The 24,916-nt window shown below is 41.6% G+C and overlaps 1 protein-coding gene across 1 annotated transcript in view; it reads left to right on the top strand.

The window, feature by feature from the left end:
* The window catches only part of abca3b (ATP-binding cassette, sub-family A (ABC1), member 3b), a 32,855-nt gene extending 9,640 nt beyond the window's left edge, over positions 1-23,215 (top strand). Inside the window, exons 6-40 of the mRNA XM_079366063.1 lie at positions 805-1,064; positions 1,159-1,275; positions 1,564-1,684; positions 3,192-3,365; positions 3,455-3,636; positions 5,370-5,516; positions 5,671-5,800; positions 5,886-6,040; positions 6,171-6,326; positions 6,412-6,622; positions 6,759-6,909; positions 7,325-7,423; positions 8,585-8,783; positions 8,879-9,185; positions 9,272-9,545; positions 9,941-10,145; positions 10,234-10,453; positions 11,278-11,436; positions 12,588-12,760; positions 13,792-13,926; positions 14,047-14,241; positions 14,347-14,534; positions 14,622-14,792; positions 15,407-15,603; positions 15,712-15,785; positions 16,108-16,235; positions 19,577-19,685; positions 19,790-19,952; positions 20,203-20,352; positions 20,755-20,915; positions 21,090-21,269; positions 21,356-21,497; positions 22,025-22,209; positions 22,314-22,455; positions 22,550-23,215. Coding sequence (XP_079222189.1) covers positions 805-1,064; positions 1,159-1,275; positions 1,564-1,684; positions 3,192-3,365; positions 3,455-3,636; positions 5,370-5,516; positions 5,671-5,800; positions 5,886-6,040; positions 6,171-6,326; positions 6,412-6,622; positions 6,759-6,909; positions 7,325-7,423; positions 8,585-8,783; positions 8,879-9,185; positions 9,272-9,545; positions 9,941-10,145; positions 10,234-10,453; positions 11,278-11,436; positions 12,588-12,760; positions 13,792-13,926; positions 14,047-14,241; positions 14,347-14,534; positions 14,622-14,792; positions 15,407-15,603; positions 15,712-15,785; positions 16,108-16,235; positions 19,577-19,685; positions 19,790-19,952; positions 20,203-20,352; positions 20,755-20,915; positions 21,090-21,269; positions 21,356-21,497; positions 22,025-22,209; positions 22,314-22,455; positions 22,550-22,740 — 5,951 coding nt within the window. The 3' untranslated portion in view covers positions 22,741-23,215. The remainder of the gene's footprint in view (positions 1-804; positions 1,065-1,158; positions 1,276-1,563; positions 1,685-3,191; positions 3,366-3,454; positions 3,637-5,369; positions 5,517-5,670; positions 5,801-5,885; positions 6,041-6,170; positions 6,327-6,411; positions 6,623-6,758; positions 6,910-7,324; positions 7,424-8,584; positions 8,784-8,878; positions 9,186-9,271; positions 9,546-9,940; positions 10,146-10,233; positions 10,454-11,277; positions 11,437-12,587; positions 12,761-13,791; positions 13,927-14,046; positions 14,242-14,346; positions 14,535-14,621; positions 14,793-15,406; positions 15,604-15,711; positions 15,786-16,107; positions 16,236-19,576; positions 19,686-19,789; positions 19,953-20,202; positions 20,353-20,754; positions 20,916-21,089; positions 21,270-21,355; positions 21,498-22,024; positions 22,210-22,313; positions 22,456-22,549) is intronic.
* Positions 23,216-24,916: the final 1,701 nt, after the last annotated feature.

Below are 24,916 nucleotides of genomic sequence, written 5' to 3'. Positions count from 1 at the left end.
ACTCCGTCAGCTTTGTTAACCATTTCACTGGAGCATTTTAGCAATCCGAGAGCTAATGTGTAAAGTGTTAACATCATCGAAGAAATATTGTGTTGATTGATCTCCTGTAAAGTTTACCAACATGTTGTTCCTGTAATCTGGACAGAAACCTCCAAAACCTACTCATGAGTTTACATCACAGGCTGAAGGTTTTAATTGGATTACAGGGTTGTGATTGAACAACATGATTTCGAGATTTGATCCAATTAGACACCCGGGCCCTCACTGTCAAGGTTAAATTATCCCAGAATCAGCTTTAATGGCCCGGTATGTTTTACACACAAGGACTTTAACTCTGATAGACTGTGCTCTCTTTGTACAAAGGTAAACATTAAATATCAACAACAATAATAAGAAGAAAAATAAATAAGATCAGATAATGAGGTAATGAGATGATTACTTGAGTAATTACAGTTCTCTCCTCAATCAGCCCTAAACCCCTTTTTTTTAAATATTTTTTAATTTTTTATAATGACGTTCTGAAGTAAAGGGTTAACTGTAATGGCATAGAGAGGTGTGCTTCAAAAGATAAAGTCTTTCTTGCAGCATAATAGAAGCTTTTAGAGTTGCATGAATATGGATTTCCAACCTCCACATGCATATTGAGTCCTGACTGCAGCTCCACTTTTCTTCTTCCTCTTCAGCAGTTTGAAAGAAAAGCGAAAATGTCAATCTGAACGTGGTTTTGTCAATCTGAGTTTACTTTTCAGACTCTAATGATGATACAATGACTGATAAATGGTTGAATTATGTTATTCCAAAAAGGTTACTTCCGGGAGGGATTCCTGGCTGTGCAGCATGCAGTGGATCGAGCCATCATGATCTCGTACAACAGAACGGCAGCTTCCCCTCTGCTGCGACAGATCAGAGTGGTCCTGTCCAGATTTCCTTACCCGCCCTTTATTTATGACGTCTTCATCCTGGCCATTCAGAACCAACTGCCTCTACTGCTGGTGCTCAGCTTTACATACACTTCACTCAACATAGTTCGGGCTGTGGTGCAGGAGAAGGAAAAGAAGCTGAAGGTTTGTTTTGGTGGACTGTTCTTTGGGCCAAAGTGAGAACATACACAAGCGGACCGCCTCACTGATCATTTTCTGCTGTTCTTGTGCATTTCAGGAGTACATGAGGATGATGGGTCTCAGTAACTGGCTCCACTGGAGCGCCTGGTTCCTCATGTTTTTCCTCTTCCTCTCCATTTCAGTGTTTTTGGTCACTCTCCTTCTCTGTATCAAGGTGAGATTATTTGGATGAATGCCTGTTAGATAAAACACATTCCAGCACGTCTCTCAGGCCTCTTGGACAAGTAAACTGTAGCTCCAGTAATGTGAACATACCTGCTGTAATCATATGTAGATATCTTGAGCTTCAGCGGAACTCCAGTTATTATTCAGCAATGAAAGGCAGCGCTTTACAATGGCTACAAAAAGAGGAGCCGACAGTAAATAAAATAAAAATAGCCGTAAAGAAAACGGTGAAACGGTTCCGTGTCATTCATTGTATCTTCATGTTTGTCTGTTTCAGGTGAGCCCGAACGGAGCAGTGCTGAGCTACAGTGACCCCACGCTTGTGTTTGTCTTTCTGCTCGTCTTCGCCGTGACCACCATCAACTTCAGCTTCATGATCAGTACCTTCTTCTCCCGAGGTGTGTTTCCTCTCTGAACACTCACCATGTGTTCAGTCTGCTGCCTTTTACACAACCCTGTTGATGTGTCTGGTGTGTGTTTGCTTCGCTTCCTCCTCATGGCTGCTCCAAAGTATAAAACCAGGTTTTTCTTAACCCAGCAAGGACTACTTTTAAAGACGCAGTCTGCAGTGATCGACCTCAGGCATGAGTGGACTGATCGACTAAATCCTTCTAGGTGCCCAAAGATCAATGCTTGAAATGACTTTGTAGTGGATTTCTTCAATGTATTTGCCCTGAGCCCTGTCATCCTTTCAAATGTCAACTTGGGCTTTAAAAACATAGATGACTGAGAAAGCTATTAAAAATCTGTCCCTCTGTTTCCAGGATGTTTGATTGTTTTCACGTTTTGCACACTGCTCTCATTCAGAGTTTGTTCATGCAAAGCAGCATCGCTCTCATTTGTCTTTTTTTTTTCAGAGACAGAGCAGCTTAGGTTACACACGCTCATCCAGCTCCGCTTTCATGAAGCCTTTTGCAAATCAAACACAAACAAACGCTGAACTTATGCTGTAGTTTATGTTCCTCAGAAAATCACAAGAAACACTGATTGATTTTGATTGGTCAGGATTCAGTCTTGAAAGCCTTTCGCCCACAGGAGGTGATCTAAAGAGCCTTTCCCCCATGGGCTCACTATGATAGGTTCAATTTCTCTCTCTCTCTGTTATTCACACTAGAAGTCGATCATCTGTGTAATGTAATTAGCCTTTTCACCTTGTACAACTAGTTTCCCTATTTTGCTTTGACATGCAGAGGCACGGCAGTGTCATATTTAAAAACGGGTCTCAGCTCAGCTTGTTCTGCTCCATTAATGATTATCCAAACTTTTAATTTTACAACCTAACTTAAGTCATTAAAAGTGTCTACTGCAGTGGAACGTACTGAAATTGTTATAACCCTGCACATATACATGCATGTTGAGCACGAAGATTGTTAATAATAAACCTCGTGTGCAGATGAAGTATGCAGCAAAGAAATGACAGGATCCCTCGGTGCCCTCTTCATCATTTTTTAGAACGAAGCCTGCTTTTATTTTCAAGCCTTTTCTGCTGGAGTTGTCTGGATCCTTGTGGTGGCACTTAAATTATTCCATGGCCCATGCATGCTCAAAACATCACATTGTCTGCCATGAGGGCAGGAGAGTCCTTGTCGAGCTGCTCATAAACACACCTGAAAGTCTTTCTGTTGCCTCTGTGAGATTGCTCCCCAACTTTGAAATGTTCCATCCTTTATGTTTCTTCTGAAGTGCACTTATGCATCGACTCTACCAATGAAAGTGATGGGCTCTTTCAGCAGTAGTTCTCCCAGTATAGTATGTTTCCTTTAAGAGTTTGCATCGGTCTACACATATGGTTGATTGTACACCAATCTGTTTTTTTCTCTCTGAAAAGTGTTAAGAGTTGTTATTTCAAGGCTTCGAATGTTTTGTTCACACTCAACCTCTTCTTCCTTTGCTGCCTTATTTTAGCGAATGTGGCTGCAGCAGCTGGCGGTTTCATCTATTTCATGAGCTACCTTCCCTATTTGTTCCTCTGGCCACGCTACGACCTACTGAGCCATTCCCAGAAGGTGTCAGCCTGCCTCATCTCCAACGTGGCCATGGCCATGGGAGCTCAACTCACGGGAATGTTTGAAGGCAAAGGTGAGAGTTTGTTGGATAGGGGGATTTTGTTTTCGATTGTTTTGCTTTAGGAAATCAAACTACATTTCTCTCTTCCTCCCCCCCTGTAGGTACGGGGATCCAGTGGTCCAACATGTTTGACTCTGTGACGGTGGATGACGACTTCTCCATGGCCCAGGTGTTGGGCTTGCTGATGTTTGACGCAGTGCTGTATGGCTTGGTGGCGTGGTACATGGAGGCAGTTTTTCCTGGAGAGTATGGCGTGCCTCTGCCATCCTACTTCTTTGCACTGGTATGCATACAGGCACTCATCTCTCTTTCCACATCTTCTAAAATCAATATAGTATTGTTTACTTTTTTTTTTGCCCAAAGGGATCATATCTGATCATCAGGTTGGATGCACATTGCTACGTATTTGTCAGTATTTGGCCTCCCCAATCACAGGCTTTGTAACATATCCTGCTTCATTGTATTTTTAACTCTTAAAGGGACCATCATTTAAAATATGAACATCATCCTGCGTGAGAGAAGATTTAAAACTAACAATTCTAAACAAAAAGACGCCATGAGCATATTTACTGAGGTCTTAAATCATCGGAAACTTACAGCCATTTTCTCACCTGGCTCCATACAATCCAACATTGTTTTTGCAATTAGTGTATCTAAGAATATAAGAACCATACAGATATTCATGTTTGAAGACTTAGAGATGAAGTAACAGAAACATCAGAGGCTTTGTTTCACAAGAGTCAGACACATTAATGTGCTTTCTTATTGATCTTAGTGATGGATATGATTCTTGATAATACAGGTGCTTAAAAACTCCCATAAACACAGCTCGTTGTGTTTGTTTTAAGGCCTGAAATGCTGCTCCCACGTTTTGAACCCGGGTCTGATGCAGCTGTTACAGTGTGGCTTACAGTTAAAGACTCATTAACATGTCGACAAATGCTGACAGACGGCGGTGTTTAGCACTTATAGCTGTGTTGAAAGCTCAAGGCCAAGGCTCAGGTCTCTTGTAAGAGTAAAATTGCCCTACATTAGAGAGATATATGGCGTTCAGCGACACTGGCTCTGATGTAACGGGTAGTGGAGGGGACAGCAAACGAGAGGTCACAACTTATCCGCTAAAGGAAGTCTTTGGGTTCAGACAGACAGAATAACAGGAAGTGTCTAAGTCTGTCAAGCCAACACAAATAAGATGTATCTGTATAACAACTGATCCCGATGTGGCGTGCCTTCAAACACACACGCTCCCATTCCCCTCTGAATTGGAATTGTAGAGACGTCCAGCAGGGTGCGGTTTAGATATTGACGCACTTGTGTCCATTTTGTTGGTTTATGTGTATGCGTGGGTGTGAGAAGTTATTCCTTTAACAAAGAAAGTGAAAGGTTTGCCTCTGGTCATCAGGAAGTGCAACAGAGGGAGGTTTGGCCAGGAAACAATCGGCTCTTATGTAGAGTGTACAAGAACAATGATCATATCAACCCACTTTCTCTTTCTTGCGTTTCTATGAATGACCGTGTTCCTCTTCTTCCCTTGATGCATCCTGTAATTATAACGCTTCATTGAAATAAGGTTACTTTATTTGTTTTTTAAACTGCAGTATTATTTTAAAACTGCAGTTACTTAAGTGTCCACTTGAGGCTGGCTGCAAAAGCCAAGGAAACCACATTAGTTCTCATGTTAAAACGGCCATTTATATGTCACAGATTCATGTTTACCGCCTGCTACACGTTTCTCTTTGTCTGAATGTTTTCTGTTGTTCGAACTGTCAGATCTGATTTTTTAAACTGTTTGTTTTGATATCATGAAGCAGCCTCTTTGGATGCTTTCATTAAAGTAAGATTGAGGTACAATTTTAAATATGGCGACCACCATTATTGGGCTTTATCAAACCTTTCTAGAAACCAAAGGGGGGTGTTAGTGAGACTACATCCATGTGTATACTGTGTATGGTTAACCCCCACCCCACACGCTACCTTATTGTATGTCTCACTTTGTTTCAATCCCCTTATCTGCAGCCATCATACTGGTGCAGCAGTCCGCGCATGGCTTTAATTAACGAAAAGGAAGAAGAGGAAGATGCAGAGAAGGCGCTAAAAGGAGAGTTTATCGAGGAAGAGCCTGCTGGACTCGTCTCTGGGATCAAAATTAAACATCTGGCTAAGGTGAGAATAAAAACAGGTGTGTCCATGTACTGTACAAGAGAGCAGGTTGTGCAAGTGTCCAAAAATACATAAACTCAAACAACGAGGTTACAGTGCCCCCTAACTGTGTTGTTCAAGAAGTGCTTTGAAATGTTTTGGTTTAAATCGTTGACAGGAATTCAGAGTGGGTAACAAGACTCGGCAGGCTGTGCGGGATCTTACTCTGAACATGTTTGAGGGGCAAATCGCAGTGCTGCTAGGACACAACGGTGCAGGAAAGACCACCACACTGTCCATGCTGACAGGTGAGCAAATAAACACACGTTCACACATGCATGTGAAAATGCATCCCCTAAATCCTCCATCAGCTGATTTCCTTTGTGTGTGCAGGCTTGTTTCCCCCCACCAGTGGCAGAGCGTACATCAACGGCTACGACATCTGTCAGGACATGGCTCTGATCCGCCGCAGTATGGGGCTCTGTCCTCAGCACGACGTACTTTTTGATAACCTAACTGTCAGAGAGCACCTGCTCTTCTACGCACAGGTATTTACAAAATGAAACGCTCAATTCTTAGAGCGTTATTTATGTTTGAATACAGAAAGACGGACAGGTGCTGACATTTTCTTTCAGGAGAGTGTTTGTTTATTTTGTGTGTTATCTGTTTGGCATTTAGCTGAAAGGCTACTCTAAAGAAAAGATTCCAGATGAGGTGGACCGGATCATCCGCATCCTGAACCTTGAGGACAAGCGAAACGCTCGCTCAAAAACTCTCTCTGGAGGCATGAAGAGAAAACTCTCTATCGGCATCGCCCTCATCGGAGACTCCAAGGTAAAAAAAAACCTTAACTTCTTTATTGTCGTTCATTTTGTCCCATCCTGCCTCCACATCTTATCCTATCTTTATGTGTCCCTAGGTGGTGATGTTAGATGAGCCTACGTCAGGTATGGACCCATCAGCACGACGTGCCACCTGGGACCTTCTGCAAGGGGAGAAGCGCGGTCGCACAATCCTGCTCACCACGCACTTCATGGACGAGGCCGACCTGCTCGGTGACCGCATCGCCATCATGGCGGCAGGAGAGCTGCAGTGCTGCGGGTCATCGCTTTTCCTTAAGAACAAATATGGTGAGATAAAAATGCAGCAGGTCAGAAGCATGTGGTGCAGTTAATAAGTCTCAGGAGAAGTCTTTCTTTACTTTCTTTATTAAAGTAGGGAATATAAACACCATGCTTACAATAATTGATTTCCTCTTCTCTCCAGGTGCTGGATACCACATGGTGATAGTGAAAGATGCTCTTTGTAACGTGTCCGAGATCACCCGCCTCGTGCACATGTATGTCCCTAATGCCACACTGGAGAGCAGCGCAGGGGCTGAGCTGTCTTACATCTTGCCCAAAGAGAGCACCAGCAAGTGAGTCGCTCAGGTCTTTGGAAAATGACTTACTTTTTAATGATCAGTGTGAAAGGAGCCCATAAGTTACAGAGTCTTTCAAAATGGATCATTAAATTAAAAAAATGGCACATTCACACTGAGTTGCTAAAATAAAGACAGATAGTGACCGTGGCTTTTTGTGTCTGTGTGTCATACTCGACCTGATCAGTTTTTAAAAAATATAATGGAACTCTCTCCTCACTAAGGCCTTTGAATTTCTCTCTTTTACCTGCTTTCATTGGCTTTTTCAAGCTGAAAAATTAATATTTTACTTCTTACCGATGAGATTTGGACTCCGTTGCAGCACTACTGTTTTATTATAGGATTACTACCGAGTTTGATGAAGAATCATTTTTCATTGGAATTATTTTTGCACTGTGTATGTGTCGCACAGGTTTGAGCTGCTGTTTGCTGAGCTGGAGATGAACAGAGAGGAGCTTGGCATCGCCAGCTACGGGGCTTCAGTGACCACCATGGAAGAGGTTTTCCTCAGGTAGGCGGGACATGGAATAACTGAATGTAATGGTCCATCTGTTTTTCCAAATCAAACGTCTCACAATGTGTGGAGATCATGGTGAGCCGTGTAATGTGATACATGTTATTCAAAAGAGTTATTTTGTTCTGTATTAATTCTGAATTAAATCCATCTTAGTGTCTCTGGGGACATCTGTCATATATCTTTTTTGGAAATGGTGCTTTTACATGAATCTGTACCATAAAAAGGCCCAATTTTCATTTTCCTTCATGTGGAAAGCATTTCCGTGGGGAACATGTTGGCTTCTGTTCACACATCTCAGTCCCAGCAATGGGGTGCTCTCCATGAGCTGTTATTTCTACTCTCCAGCTGAGTTTTGTGCGTGTAACTCTGGCAGCTCTATCCCTGCATACTCTGTCACTGTCATGACTACTATGACTATAAGACTTTGTAACTGGGGCTGCCAAAGATGTTTGTCTCTTAAGCCTCGTGATTTACACGTCTTAAAGAGGGTCCACGAGGGCGCTCTGGCCATAAACACGACATCAGACCTGACACCAAGAAGAGCTGCTGTTTGAACATTTGGTCGTTAGGCGTCCTTCTGGTTTTCACTATTTTGCTGCCAAAAAAACCAGACGAACTCATCGGTTACATAGCAATGCTGCACACATGAAGACTGTCATCATTTAGGAGCTCTAAGTCATCTCCAAAACATAAGACATACAAATATTTCCAAAAATCACATGTTCTTAGTTACCATTGAGAGGCAAAGGAGATACACTGGCTGACGTGTAAGGAGATGTTTCTAGGCTAACTAAAGCAACCCATATCTTAGAAGATGAGGGCGTCTGATGAGAGTACAATCTGCCCGCTATTGTAGCTGCCTTGATTGGCTGGCCTCCTTGATTATGAATTGTAAGGCCCCATAAAAAAAAAAAATTTTTTTCCCCAATCAGCTTTTTCAGTCTTTGTGTTTGAGAGTGAGCTGCTGAGAGCACAGAGAATAATCTCTCCTCCCACAAAAGATGCATGTTTTAGGTGTTGCAAAGTACAGACATTTTGTTTCTTTGAAATTCCTCATGTAGTGTTACAACATTTAAGCTAAGATTTTAAAGATAGATGAAAGACCTTTTTTTTTAGATGGATTATCTGTGAGCTGTTTACATTTTATGTGTTCAGGGTGGGCAAGTTGGTGGATTCCAGTTTGGACATCCAGGCGATCCAGCTGCCCGCGCTGCAGTATCAACATGAGAGACGCTCCAACGACTGGACCACAGACGATGCCAGCAGCATCAGCGGCATGACCGACGTCACTGACTTCACAGACAGCGGCACGCTCATCTCAGAGGACTGCTCCAACATCAAGTTGAACACTGGGGTGAGACCAGAAGGAAGCTGACTAAACCCTAATGCCTGATTTCTGCCTGTGATTTCTATCGCTCACATTTCATCTTCTCTTTGTTCGCCTACTAGGCCAGACTTCACCTGCAGCAGTTTTACGCCATGTTCCTTAAGAGGGCGCTGTACAGCTGGAGAAACTGGAAGGTGATGGTGGCCCAGTTCCTCGTGCCTTTGATCTTCACTGTTGTGGCCTTAGTTGTTGCGCGCAGCATTCCCGATCACGGGAACGCTCCTCATCTGAGGCTGGCCCTCAGCCGATATGGTGCCACTAAGGTCCCTGTGGCCCTGCAGCCTGAACCCGGTCCCTTGGCAGCTGCTCTGGCAAAAACATACAGCTCCCAGCTCTCTGCCCAGCTGGGCCATCTAGTCAACATCACTGGTAAGTATAATGGCATCGACCATGTATGACATGAACGCAGTATTTACTTACAATATGCTTTTTTTCCCTCTCCTGCTTCCCTTCAGACTTTAGAGATTACATCCTGAATCAGGCCGATAAAGAAGGCAGCAGCTTTAACGAGCGCTGTGTGGTGGGTGCTGCTTTCCGTGGCAGCAGGAGCCAATATCCAGAAGCTACGGCCTACTTCAACAACCAGGGCTATCACACGCCGGCCACAGCCCTCATGATGGTGGACAACGCTCTCTTTAAACTTATAGCCGGGCCCAATGCTTCCATCGAAACCGGGAATTTCCCCATGCCCCGTAACCTGTCTGAAGCCGCAGTGAGCCAGCTTACTGAGTGAGTGGAGGGAAGGTTGGGAGCACATCAGGAAGGTTCAGAGGAGAATCTCTGCCAATGATTGTGTAAAAGTTTGACATTTTACCAGAAGAAAAGACAGGAGAGCAGAAGTTTTCTTCTTGATTTTGTCCCCACAACACCAGTAATCCTATGTTGAGGTTTGCATAGTGATGCACCGAATATTATCACATAGGAATATTATAAACCTTCTTGGTTATGATTGGATAACAGAAGATGCAGTGGTGTTTTATATGATTGTCCCTCACATTAAATATTTCTCTCTTGTTCACCTTTCTTTGCACCCTTTCTTCGACCCCTTCTCATCAACCCCTTGTCGCCTTCTCTTCTTTTTCACTTCCTTGCTCTCTCTCTGTCTCCTCTTCCTCCTTCCTTAGGGGAAAGACGGGCTTTGTCGTCGCCATCAACCTGATGTACGGCATGGCCTCTCTGTCCAGCACCTTTGCCCTGCTGCTGGTAACTGAGTCTGCAATCAAGTCCAAGCATGTGCAGCAGGTCAGCGGGGTCTATCTGTCTAACTTCTGGTTTTCTGCGCTGCTGTGGGACCTCGTCAACTTCCTGCTGCCCTGTCTCCTCATGCTGGTCAGTAAAATATCTCATATTACATGTCTGGATGAGAAGCTTAGCTGTTCTTTTGAATCTCATGTCTGAACTTGTTTTTTACTCCAAGGTGGTGTTCAAGGCGTTCGGAGTGAAGGCCTTCATAGACGACAACCACCTGGTAGATGTGTTGTTGTTGCTGCTGCTGTATGGTTGGGCTGTCGTGCCTCTCATGTACCTGCTCAGCTTCTTCTTCTCCACCGCCGCCACTGCCTACACACGCCTCACCATCTTCAACGTGATCTCTGGCACAGCCACCTTTCTGGCTGTCTCCATCATGACCATCCCAGGTGAGAGGAGGCACTGATGAAGAAGAATCCTTGCTCTCAGACTAACCCTGCGAATCCTAAAACAGGAAAGTCCAGATACTTAAAGCCCCTTTTTTTTAATGTAGAAATAAAACCTGCTACACAAAGCCTCAATCCAAAATACGTGCAGCTTATCAAAGTATATTTAAATAGCCTCTAGGTCTTTTGTTCTTCTTCTGCCAAGTTATTATTACGTCTTGTCTGACTTTCTGCTTGAGCTCTTTAGAATAACATGATGTGAAACTGGTCATTCTCCACTCTGGATATCGTATTGATTAGTGTCCGATCCTGTTCAGCACTAAAGACAGAGAGACGCAGGCATCCCTCATCCTGATGATGATGAATTGATGTTTAAATCAGTTCAACAAGCTATTTTCAGATTGAGTTAAAGACACCATAGAACAGCATGAAAGTAGCTCGCTTGTTATGTAATGTAGGTGCCTTTGCTCTCATGTGTTGAATTTCTAAATGTATACTCTAAGGATAAAGAGGGACTCCCACACTTTTAAATTTAGTTACTTCCCAAAAATATAAATATTTTCCGGGACATGAGCCAACGTGCTGTTTGGATGGATTCTGTTTCTATTTAGGTGACAGTGTTTGAGTTCAGCTGAAAATGTCTTGAAAGCAGTGTTGTAGCTGCTCCTGCTAGCTGATTGTGATGGCAGTGTGCAGAGAGGGGAATGGAAATGATAGGGAGGGGACTGTAACAAATCTATGTGCTAAAAATGAAGGACATACAATATGTACAAAAATGCTTTCATTATTATTTCTTGAAAAAGCCTTCTTTTGAACCTCTTCTGCAGAGTTGAACCTGCAGGATCTGTCCCGCCTCCTCGATAAGGTGTTCCTGATCTTCCCAAACTACTGCCTAGGCATGTCTTTCAGCCAGTTCTATCAGAACTACCAGTTCATCTCATTTTGCACCTCCAGTCCAATCACCGAGGGTTTCTGCAAGATCTTGAGTAAGTAGAACTAAAGAGTGGGGAACCATGTAGGATGATTGCTGTAAAACAAAAAATAATTATATTGAAGAAATAACTCATGTTGAGTCATAATGTGGGTAGCAGCGTTACATAAGAATAGGGAGGTTCTCATAATGCAAAACACTTGTATCACATCTTGTCGTATTTTGTTGTGTAATGTAAATAATTAGATGACGAGTGATTGATCCTATACTCTGGATCGTTGCTCTGTTTATACCAAAGATGAGCCTGATTGGGAGAGAAGAGGAGCACATGATATGTTGAGTTGCTCTTGGAGTCTCTGACGGCGTCATAGTTTGAGGTAAACAAGGTCCTCCTGTTACAACGAGGAAAGCTCAGCAAATACTTCCTGTAATGAAAAGCAAAGAGAAGGAAAGGGAGCGGGGTTTACAACAGAGTTCTCAAGATGCAAATTGAATTTTGCAATCCAGTTCTTTGTGTGCGCGTGGTTTTTTTATTTCTTTTTTTTCTTTTTCTTTTTTTTCTTCAGACGTTTTCACATTAGGCACCCTTGTTTCGTACCGTACCTAAGCAGGATTGCTGCCCCCTCCTCTCTTCCTTTGTTGGTCTGTGTTCAAATTAGTACAAATGGTTCTGTGCCCAAGTACACCTGCATATGTACACATTGCAATACAGCAGGTGGCAGTACAAACATAGTTGGTTTACAAATCAACAAAAAAAGCAGAAAGTAGAAGAAGCAACCATGGCAACCACTCGTGGGCTGAGTACATCCTGCTCACTGCGGAGGTTTTACTACCCACACATCTACAGTGCAGCTCAGAGGAGGAAACTGCCCCTGTTTTTTTTTTCGTTTTTAAAGAGACAGGAGCCATTTAGAAGTCCACTTCCTTATTCAAACATGGATACGTTCACATCTCCCACAGACCGTGCACATGAAACATGCCCCAGACCACTTGGGACTATGGCACAGTACACGAGTACAGTAGGTTTGTGTTCACACTGATTAAATGAACCAGACTCTGACCCGGGCCCAGGTCCCTAATTTGAAACCACCCATAATCTCATTTACCCTGTGAAACAAAAATCCAGATAGTTTTTTCTGGATTTCTTTTTAAAGTTCTGCACATTTTTTCCCTTTTCAACATAACTCTGTGTGTTCCTGGTTGTAGACATCACGTACCAGAAGAACTACTTCTCCATGTCGGAGCCTGGTGTGGGACGCTTCCTTGTGGCCTTCTCTGTTCAAGGTGTAGTCTACATCATTCTGCTGTTTGTCATCGAGCTGCAGTGTGTCCACTCTCTGCGGCGGATCCTCACCTCACTGGGCAGAAGACGGAAACAGGTAGAGGGAGAATCTTTTCATTGGGTATCTGTATGAGGAGAATTTCAAATCATTTCTTGCAGCGTGTAGCGTCTGTCTTTCTCATAGAGCACTTCAAGTGTGCGTCCAGATATTGAAACTGAAGCCTCCAGAGACATCTTGATCTGTGCTTGTGCATCAACGAAGGGCATTTACAATCCCTGCTTGTGAAAGAATACCTCATAAAACTGAAGTCTGGTCAAAGTGTCATTGAAAGACAATTAGCACTTTGATTTACGAGTGAACAAAGCAGCATGAGACGAATAACAAAACCCTCACAAAACCACAGATCATGTTTCCCCTGAGTACACAAACATCGGTTAAAGGACCTGCAAACTGATCTCATGAAGCCAAAGGGAAGAGACTTGGATTTCATTTTCAGACATGTGATAGCATGTTTTTTTTCAAAATGGATGAAAAGATTATATCATGCAGTGACATTAGCACCTCATTAGACAAAAGAGGCATTGAGGTGCTTACTACCTCTACTTTCTCTCACAGCGTTTTCTTTCTGATTTAACCAAAGATTTAGTGAACTCTACTTCAGTACGTTTTACACATATCACATCAGCATGACAAGTCCCTGAACTGTAAAAAAAAAAAAAAGCCTCAGTCCTACATCCCACTTTATGACAGATGTTGGCCTCTTCAGTTCTAAAACACTATGTTTTACTATGCGTTGGTAAAAAGAAGAGGTTAGGTTGCCTGCATGAAATTTGAAAAACATCCAAAAGTAATGCAACGTCTTAGGCTCAACATTCGATGTGTTGTTCTTGTGTTGCAACTTTTGAGTGACGCATGGTATTAAAGTGTTCCGTGAATCGTCACAATCCGTTTCTACATCGAGCACAGCATCCCGCATTTCTCCCGCAACCAGTGCTGATCTGAAATGTGCAAAACCGCTCCGACAAGTCGATGAAAACATTTTAAGAATTTGTTTTTATGCTTCTGTCAGTCCCCATTTTTGGGACATTTTGGCTGGGTCTTACACTTTCTATTACTGTGCGTGTTAGTTACCTCTAATACAGGATGCAGCGCTGCTCCCAGAGGACAGGGATGTGGCCGACGAGAGGAAGAGGGTGTGGGAGTGCCAGCCGATAGTGGAGTCCATGGTTGGCAGCCCCCTCGTTATGCAGGAGCTCAGTAAGGTGAGTCTTTTCCTTGTATGTATGGGATTTACACTGGATGAGAGAGCCTTAGTTTGTATTTGTGCGTCTCTGTGAGATATAACAAGGTGGTACAGACTCAGTGTTATCTGTCCTCCTCAGGTGTACAGCAGCGGGCAGAATCTTCTGGCTGTTGACAGGCTGTCTCTAGCTGTAGGGAAAGGAGAGTGTTTCGGGCTCCTGGGCTTCAACGGAGCCGGAAAGACAACGACCTTTAAGATGCTGACAGGCGATGAGACTGTTACCTCTGGGGACGCTTACATTGATGGATACAGCGTCTTGAGGGACATTAAGAAGGTAACAGCAGGGACAGATGGAAGCGAAGGACACCTCAAAGATTTGTCCATTTTTGTAGTTCAGCGTTTGTTATGAAGTTCACTGAATCTTATCTTTGGACTGTAGGTGCAGCAGCGTATTGGTTACTGCCCTCAGTTTGACGCCGTGTTGGATCACATGACAGGAAGAGAAACTCTCTGTATGTATGCTCGACTCAGAGGGATACCAGAGAAGTATGTGTCTGGCTGCGTGGAGAACGTGCTGAGGTCACTGCTGCTGGAGCCTCATGCTGACAAACTGGTCCGCAGCTACAGGTAAGTAGACGTGTGTGATGCAGTTCTGTTTATTATCCTGAAGAAATCACTGAATGATGAAACCATGTTTTCATCAACATAATATAGCGGGGGAAACAAGCGGAAGCTGAGTGCAGGCATGGCTCTGATTGGTGGACCTCCCGTCATCTTCCTGGATGAGCCTTCGACGGGGATGGACCCTGTGGCCCGAAGGCTGCTGTGGGACGCCGTTACACGCACACGGGAGTCTGGAAAGGCAATAATCATCACTTCTCATAGGTGAGCTTTATACTCCATGTTGTGTGGCTATCTGTTTATGAGTATAAGTTTGAGGCACCGCTCCGTTTAGTAGTATTTACATTTTCTGCTGTGGTTTAAAAAAAAAAATCAAATCTTTGTTTATCCATATTAGGATAATCTGAGTATACGTTATATCCAAGTTATCCAAATAAACTTAATGCATGGTAAACAAATGTTCAGCTATGTCAAAGCCTACAGCTTCTGCATTTAAGTAGATGAAGAATTTTACTGTAGTAGTTTGTTGAAGTGAGGCCAGTTTGACCATCATGGCACAATGTGTTCGTTGTATCCCAGTTTACGAGCTCTGGTCCTTTTAAAGGCTTTGATTATGACATATGGAAAAGTTTAAAGGAGAATTATCTCTTTGGTTAAACTGCTAACAGCTCACAGACATCTGTGACGAGATACAAAAAGGGTTGGATGGTAATGTAAAAAGAAATATAAAAAACAGGTTTTTATTAAATAGGTGAAACTACCCATCAGTACATAAAGTAATGATGTCACATTTATCTTTTATACAATTGATTCTATTTAATGATGCAAAATCCGAACACAAACTGTGAGCATGCTAATACCTTCACTTGTCTCACCAGTATGGAGGAGTGTGAGGCCCTTTGCACCAGACTGGCAGTGATGGTCAACGGTCAGTTCAAGTGCCTCGGGAGTCCCCAACACCTGAAGAGCAAGTTTGGCAGTGGCTACACGCTGCTGGCTAAAGTCCACATGGACCCAGATTTGGAGGACAGTGACCTGCTGCTTTTTAAAGACTTTGTTGAAAGCACTTTTCCAGGTCAGACACATTCAGTTTACAGATTCCAAGATTGTTTTAGTGCTCTTCGTTGAACAGTCAAAGAATAACAAATAAAAACACAACCATGTGAATTCTCTCCTGCTACAGGAAGTCAACTGAAGGATGCGCATCAGGGAATGGTGCACTATCATTTGACTGACAAAACACTTACTTGGGCCCAGGTAACTACATTTATATGACATTTCTGCAAATATGCTGTTAGAGTGCCCTCTAGTGGACATGTGGTGTATAGCATCCACTAAGGAGAGGTCATTGAAGTGCTTTCTAATACTGCCTTTTTTTTTGTTGTTGTCAAACTTCCTCTTCAGCAAATGTGTCATTTGGATCATTTGATTCATTAAAATTATAGACGGGCTGTGTTTGCACAGGGTTTGATAACGTTTTCAGGGCTCAAAGGAGAAAGATTCAGCTTGAAAGTATCTTCCTGGATTACAACAGATATCATATCTCACATCATCCTTCCTTTTGTCTATGCCCACTCAGGTGTTCGGCACTTTGGAGGCAGCCAAAGAGAAATATCGTATTGAAGACTACTGCGTGAGCCAGATATCACTAGAGCAGGTGTTTCTAAGCTTCGCCCAGTTCCAGCACTGCATGGAGAGTGGGAGGAAGTAAGTGGAGCGAGGAATCCGTCCATCCATCGTCCATTTTCTACTGAGTGTGTTCACGGTACCTGTGTGACTTTCCTCCGTCACAGCAGGCGTGCACACAGCCTGGGGGAACAACGTGCAGTTTATCTCCTGCTCCATTTTTACCTTGACAACAAACACACAAGGCCAGTCGACAAAAAAAAATCAAACGTCAGCATTTCTACTACTGTAACATGTCGCTGCGTCTTTATTGGATCCGTCATGCCATGTTATGTTATTGCCATTGCTGTTTGTCGAGGAAGTTTGCGAACTGGGATTATGATTCTACCAAGTAAAGAACTCTGAATACTGCACCTTTGTGAGGTCAAAGACAATGACAGCCCTCATCAGATACGTCCACTACTCTTAATCGTGTGTGATTGGGTTTATTTGTGTGTGTGTGTGTGTGTGTGTGTGTGTGTGCACTTATGAATGAACAGCTTTTTTTGGGGTATTTGTGTTTGTTTTTTTTATATATCTTGATTATGTCACTAAGAATGTGTGCTGTTTTGGTGAACATTAATCTCATCGCAAGCGAATGAACCACTCCATTTCATACGTTAATGAAATCAGTGCACACCTTTGCGCCTTATCTGACTTAATGAGAGTTCTTGTTTCTTTCTGTTGCCCTCCATGAAATGCCTGGTTATCTATAGGACCATCTTATTGTTGTTGCCAGATGTAAATAATAATGTGACGTGTTCATGGTACTAAAAAGACACTTTTTCATTCTGGCCGGAGCAGAACATTTACTTGTTTAAAGACTGTTTGGCATGTGTAAAATCCACAGCAGAGTGCATGATACTGAGGGATCAGAAAAACGCTAACACAAACTAGACGATTGTCCTCATCGATAAATAATCCTCGAAGTACATTAAGTCCAGCCGGAGTGAATTTATTAGCCTCCAAGTTTCAGATCTTGTGAAACAATCATTCGATTTTTTATTTTTTTTCTCCTTCAAAACAAATTTCAGCAGCGGTGTGGATATCCAGCTTTTGAAGTTTACATGGAAGAAGAAATGTTGCTGTGTTTAAAGGAACACGAGACGACCTTAAATATAGTCGTGTCAGATTGCATGTGATGGATTTGGACCTAGAACAGAAACTGCACTGACCTACAAGGTGGGGTCTTGCAGCTATGCATTTAACCTGTGTGTGTGAGTGTGTGAGTGTTAGTGAGAGATACACAGAGAACAGCCACACATGATTCCTGCATTTCCCCAGACTGAGATGGCGCTTTACATATTAAACACAAAGAGCATCATCTTTAATGTAGACCTGCTGTTATTGGGAAAGCCTGGAAATGCAAAAATGGAATGGGCAATACAAAAGAATGCCTTGTTGCAGGGAAGACTAATCCACTCAATGTTGACTCCTCTTTTATTTGGATTTGCTAAGATGCTGAATACTATGTCTTTGCAAATTCTAGGACTTTGTAAAAAATCTGTGTTCTGTTGGAAAATCAATTCCCCCAAATCTTGTTAAGAAATATATTCTTCTCCTCCATGCCAACGATCCCTTTTATTACCCAGAGGGATTAAGCATCGAGTGTGAACACATTTCTTCTCCAGAAAAAAACAACCATTGACTTCACAGCAGTGGGATGAATGTATTAACTGTCAGAGAGAGAGAGACCAACTTCTTTTTTTTCTTTACAGCTTCTTATGAAGTCACCACGCGTTTGTTTAAAAAGAGACTGACATTCCAGAAAGGCAGAGATTTTTTCAACTTTGAAGGACTAAACCTTTCATTTAGACTTTTGTTACATGTATCTCTTCTATTTGCACAATTTTTGTCTCATTACATGTTCGACTTGAATCATCTGCAATGTTAGATTATGTAGTTTGAGGAAAATGGAAAAACAGGTTTGTGCTGCTGATATTGAAAGTGATTTAATCCTGAAATGCAATGTATCATATTTAAAAAAAGGGAAATGACATCATTGTGAATGTGTACTGTACCATGGAACTGACCTTGTCAAATGTATCGCTCATCTTTTTAAATTAAATAATGCTCTATGCAACTGGTAGCAAGTGTGTTGATTTTGGCACCCACTGTGTTCAAATGGGGAATCTTATCTGTTTGCTGATCTTGCCTTGTGCCAGTATATGTTCTCTCTTTTTGTTTATTTTGGGGGCTTTTTGGCCTCTATTAGATAGAGAGAGACGACATGCACTGAATAGAGTCCTATCTGCAACCAGAGGACTGTACATGAGGCACATGCTCTACAAACTAAGCTCAACAGGCATCCCATTAGCCTCTTTTTTTTTTAAAAAAATAAAAACTTTGTCCAGCTGTTTTACTGTGAATCTTTGAAAATGTAAAATACTAAATTCTGTTCTTGATTGATCCCTTCCACATCTACCCCTACTTGCAGGAGCATCAAAGAAGTGTGCACAAAGAAGCAGAATCAAAAGATAAACCCTAAAAAAAAACATGACATAGCCAAGAAGAAAAAGGTAAACTAAAAAGAAATTTACAATGAATTCACCTTTCATATTTCAAACTTTTTATATTTGCAGTGCATGGCAAATTACTATCTTTTTTTGTAGCTGAGACTTAAAACTAAGCACCTATGCTTTATTTTAAGTTACAATTAATGAGGTCAACCTAAAGGGTAGAACGATATGGATTAATGTCATAGTTTATCCATTTCCTTTCCATCTTGAGTTGTGTTTGTAAAGTAAGTATGCGCTCGTTTTAGCCAATTATCATTTTACTGGTCCCTCTTTATTATTTGCATTATTGGCACTTTAGCATTAACAATGTGTGATTGAATTCAGTTGAATTTGTTTGTTGGGTGAGCAAACATCTTATCTATTGTAGTTTCTCAGGTTTTTTTTCCCCCTTTTAATCTCTCTTTTCATCGATTAAAATATTTAGGCCACAAATCTGAGCGCATCCCAACTTCATGATCAGCACTGCACTTCGTTGGATTCCCAGAAACACCTCGATCAGATAAATGGTTATTGACTAACAAACAAACACACACAGATTGCTAGATGTATAGATTTTCTTTCCCAGATCACCTTTGCCCTACATTTTGATTTTAAACCATGGAAAAACCAGTTCTCTCGCTTTAGGTGGGAGGAGACATGATTAGTAACACTACACTACAGCTGGGAGGCCACTTAGGGTAGTTTTTTTTTTCCTGAGCTTAATTAGATATGTGGGTTAGCAGCGAGGCTCAGGTAGAGAAGAACAGTCAGAGCAGAAGAAATGTCTCTCCTGGAGGATTGTGTTTCTGTCCTTTTTTCCAATCCCACCACTATGTTGGGGGCTGCCGCTCTTCTACTTCTTCTCTGTGTTCTTGTTTCTAGTAGACCCAACTTGGATGAGTCAAGGAAAGAGCCTCCGGGACCAAAACCTCTTCCCCTGCTTGGCAACCTGTTGCAGCTAGACCTCAAGAGACCCTACAGAACGCTCTGTGAGGTGAGTAAAGCACTTCATGACAAAACAAATCCAATGTTGTCACATCTTACTGTTTACTTGAAGGTCTCTGTTTGCAATTTTTATAGCAAGATTGTAATTTTCAGCTTTCTAAGACATATGGGTCTGTGTTCACGGTGCACCTTGGACCAGACAAAGTGGTGGTCCTGGCCGGGTACAAGGCAGTTAAGGAGGCTCTTGTTGGCTGTGCAGAGGAGTTTGGGGACAGACACATTTTCCCCATATTTTATGACACAAATCAAGGTCACGGTATGTCATATCGCTTGTTCTTGCACAAAATGAAATACGACAACAAGCATGTTACAACAAACTTTAAATGACCATTAGCATTGTAATAGCTGTTTCTGTTTCATATGATGCAGTGTAAACACATAAACACAACTCTGTGATGAGCATTGTGGCAAATGATTTGAGTCTATTGTGCTGTTTTGATTTCTTAGATTTAATTCTTGATAAGTATACTTTGATAACATGACATACTGTGTTTTATGGTTGATAGGGATTCTGTTTGTAAATGGAGAGTCGTGGAAAGAGATGAGACGGTTTGCTCTGACAACGTTGAGAGACTTTGGGATGGGCAAAAGAATAGCAGAGGAAAGAATCTTGACGGAGTGCTCCCATCTGATCCAAATGTTTGAGCAACATAAAGGTCAGAAGTAGTTTAACTCTATTGAGTAGTGCTTTATAATTCCTAATTCTTCTTCTTTTGCTTTTTGAGTTCCTTTTCTTCTTCTTATTATTCTTCTTTTGCAGCTGGTTCTTTTTCTTCTTTTATATACTTGTTTCTTCTTCTTCTACTTTTTTTTAAACATTGTTCTGCTCCTCCTTCTTCTGCTTCTTTTTTTCTGCTGTGGCACTCTCAGAAAGTATAAAAATAGTGGAAGTGAAGCCAATTTGAATTCACATCAGGGCTTTATAACATCTGTAAAGGAGAGCCTACGTATCATTTCCAAGTCACGAGAGGTTTGTTTGTTAGATTAGTACAAGTTTACACGTTAGATATTGTGTTTTAGTTAAAAATGTTTAAAATACTTCTCTTTTCTGTTTATAGGAAAACCCTTTGATACATCTCATCCAACAAACTATGCTACATCGAATGTCATATCAGCCATAGTGTATGGGAGCAGGTTTGATTACGACGACCCCCGATTCACAAACATGGTGCAAACAGCCAACGAGACCATACGTTTTGTTGGTTCTGCACAAGTCGTGGTATGCTTATTTGCTTTTGATACTGTTTTGGTGCTACATTACGTCAAGCAAAGATGCCTAAATATCGCTTTTTGAGATTATTCCATTTAAACAGTAATGTTTGATTAGCTGTGACATTTAATCTAAACTAAGAAAGTATCTGTTCTTTCTTTTTGTTTTTTTTCTGTATCACAGCTTTACAACATGTTTCCCAGACTGCTCTGTTGGATCAAAAACCGAAAACTGGTGCAAAGAAATACTGAGAGGCTTGTCAAGAATGTAAAAGAGATTGTAAAGAGTTTGACAGAAACACTTAACTCTCAATTTTGTAGGGGATTCGTGGACTGTTTTCTGATTCGAAAGCAGAAAGAAGAGGTAAGGAAAATCCAATAAGCTTTTGTTTCTCCTCTTGAATATAGAATATTATCTTTTATAAAGATGTTTACGTTTCTTTCTCTAAGGACACTGGTGTTGTGGACACCCATTTTAATGAGAAAAACTTGATATATTCAATCACCAACCTGTTTGGAGCCGGTACTGATACCACTGCAACCACACTCAGATGGGGTTTTATGCTTATGGCCAAGTATCCACACATACAAGGTAAGCAGAATGACGTGGCTCATGATTTCATGTTTTCAGCTGCACTGAGATATTTGGAAAGGCAGGAAAAACAATCATGTGCGATGAAGTTCATGTTGGAGCGCCTTGTTGTCTGTGTGGTCTACTCTTGCACCTGTTGGGCAACAGTAAGCAGAAATTATCTGCTTACTATTACAATGCCACTGAGATGCCCAATGTACATAAATGGTCAACATGGACATATTATTTCACTTTTCCAAAATTCATTTAATAGGCTTAACTTATAACTGTGTTAATGCCACTAATGGTGCAACTTGTTGTTGTTGTTTTTTTAATACTGAGAGCTCTGTTTCATCCCTGTCTTTTACTGCAAGCACCCAAGTAAACTCGACAAGGCAGTTTTTTTTTACATCCAACATGTCCACACTACAATTTTTTAGTTGTTATTTTTAACTCATTTGCCCTCTCACTCTTATTTAGCCGAACACAACTCTGAAACTCTTCACAGAGCCACGAGCATAGCCTTTTGTTTTTTTGTGGGTGTTCAGAGAAGGTCCATGAAGAGTTGGACAGGGTGCTGGGAAGCCGGGAGGTCAAGGTAGATGACCGGAAACACATGCCATACATTGACGCTGTCATCCATGAGACACAGAGACTGGCCAGCATTGTCCCCATGAGTTTACCTCATAAAACCAGCCGAGACGTCACCTTCCAGGGATACTTTATTAAAGAGGTTAGGTGCACACATCCAGATATTGGAATTTGTTTCTCATCTTGACAATGTGCTTTGATTTGGGATTTTCATATTATAGATCTGCCCTCTGCTTTTGCCTACAGGGGACTATTGTGTTTCCTCTGCTTACTTCTGTTCTATATGATGAGAGTGTATGGGAGAGCCCCTACACTTTCAACCCTTCCCACTTCCTGGATGAGGAGGGAAAATTCTATAAGCCTGATGCCTTCATGCCGTTTTCTGCAGGTAACATTTTCTGCAAAGTTTCTGTTGTTGACAGTTTACAACCATATTTCACACAGCAGTCTGAATACTTGATGAGGCCCCATCTCTTCTTCAGGCCGCAGGGTGTGTCTTGGAGAAGGTCTGGCCAAGATGGAGCTCTTCCTCTTCTTCTCTTCTGTTCTCAAACGCTTCCGTTTCACTCCTCCACCTGGAGTTACAGAGGATGAACTGGATCTCACACCAGCCATTGGCCTGACACTCAACCCTTCACCTCACAAGCTTTGTGCTGTAAGTCGAGATCTGTGAAGTGTCATGATGTTATTTGTTGAACAACATTAAAACAGTTTCTCTGTCACTTCCAAAAAAGTGACCTGAAATGGTCTTATGATAGGTGGATGACGTCTTTAACAAGTGGAGGCACTGTAGGTCGAATCATATTTATAGTTTGTACACATTAGTTGAAACAATCAGTCGAATATTTTGATGTAGAATACGTTTTTTTGCCAATGAGACTCCTATATTTGCACCTGCCTTGTTTCTACTATAAATCATATTCATTAAATGATGAGCCTGGTTGTGTATCATAACCTGTAACTTGTATAGGCCTATTACAGCTGATAATAGACTGATTTGCTTTTCATAAAGGTGATTTATGAGCTGTTTTTGAGAAGCTGATCTCATGAAAATCTCAAAATAAGATCGACTGCATTTTTGAAACTATTTTTTTGTATGATTCCTATTGTCTTATCGTTGAATAAAATATTAATTCAATGAAAAAAAATGACATTGTTTCTCAAGTGTTTTAAATTAAAGACTATAAGTAATTTTTCACCTCATCAAGCTTACACATATGTAAAACTTTCTGGATAATAATGAAGGGGAAAATTCCTACATGCTTTCAACATACATCAGGCAGATTTTGTTTTTAGCACAGACAACAAAGGATATGCCCTTATTTTCTGTCAGCACATGTGGAGTCTAGTCAGTAGTTTACCTGTTGGGGCACGTCATTGTTGAAAATGGAACATGCTCTGGTGGAGGACTCATCTGAAAGCTGCTCGACCAGTTTTGTTGGATAGCTCTGTACACACTGAAGCATGACACAAAGGTTATTTTAGTTTTTGTTCCTGCTTAATCTTCCTTCTAGGTCAAGTGTGAGCAGCATGGTTAGGTGAGCTCATATTGTTGTGACTTAGAATAATCGGAACCAAATGCACGAAACAGAGACAGAAATGAAAACGAAATAATTTATTAGGAACACGAGTGACACGGTGATAAGGTATACAAGTAATATAAGTGACACTAATGTGGAACATGAAATCTAGAGTGACTCGAAATGTGTACAAGTAAATAATGTGACTCTCAACTATGTGTACAAGGAAACTAAATGTGCAACAATAATACTATGTGACTCGAGGTGTACAATAGCGCGCGTGAGGAAGCCAGATGGGACGAACAGGACAACGAGGACACGAGGTGCGGGACGGCAGGACTGGGAACACTGAGAAAGAAGAAAACAGGAAGGGTCAATAAACACGACAGGGAATAATACAAGATATATCACAGAGTACTGAATTTACGATAAACACGGAGAGCTACTAACCACTAGGGATGAACAATAATCTGGCGCTGGCTTCCTGGAAGGAGCCAGCTTAAATAGCCAGTTGATTTGATGAGCCACACCTGTGGAGCTCACCTCAAAAGAACTAATGATTATGAAGGGAACACAGAGGGAGTGACAGACAGAGAAACAAAACAAAAACACGTGGGGAGAGACAAACAGACCAAAACATGACACATATGTCTACAGTATGGATCATATGATGGCTGTCTGCATAGAATGATGGTATGTCAGTAAGAACTAGTTAGATTTAATGACTCAGTTTGAAAGTCTCTCAGAATCAACAAGGAATTTGTGGTGTATTGTTGCAAAAGAAAAAACAAGGCTAAAATAACATGTACTGAAATAAAATCAAACATGAGAGGCAAGTACCAATATAAATCATAGAATTTTAAAATATATAAAGAATCAGTTGGAGGGGTAAAGTTTAGTATTGGTTTCCTTTAAACAGTTAGACAAACGACAGCATGGTTTAAATCTCGGACATGTACACTTACGCGACCATACACATTTATCGTATAGACAGATAATGGTTTAACTTTTATGTTTTCCAGGAAGTCCCGAAGACATCAAAAGGTTTTAGGTGGAATTCTTGAACTTTTAGCCGGTTATAACGATACCAAGAGACAGTCAGTCTGTGGGACTACAGCGTATTTAGTTTAACTTTTATTTTATTGTCCAGTTTGCAAAGAAATATGGATCTGTATTCAGAGTTTACTTTGGCACAAGTGAAGTGGTCGTCTTGCCAGGGTTCAAGACAATCAAAGAGGCTCTGGTCAACTACTCGGAGGAGTTTGGCGACCGAAACATCATCCCTTTATTTTATGATATAAGCCATGAACATGGTATGTTCTAACTTTG

This window comes from Symphodus melops, assembly GCF_947650265.1.
Source record: "Symphodus melops genome assembly, chromosome: 17".
Lineage (NCBI taxonomy): Eukaryota > Metazoa > Chordata > Actinopteri > Labriformes > Labridae > Symphodus > Symphodus melops.
This window is presented reverse-complemented; position numbering and strand designations above follow the sequence as displayed.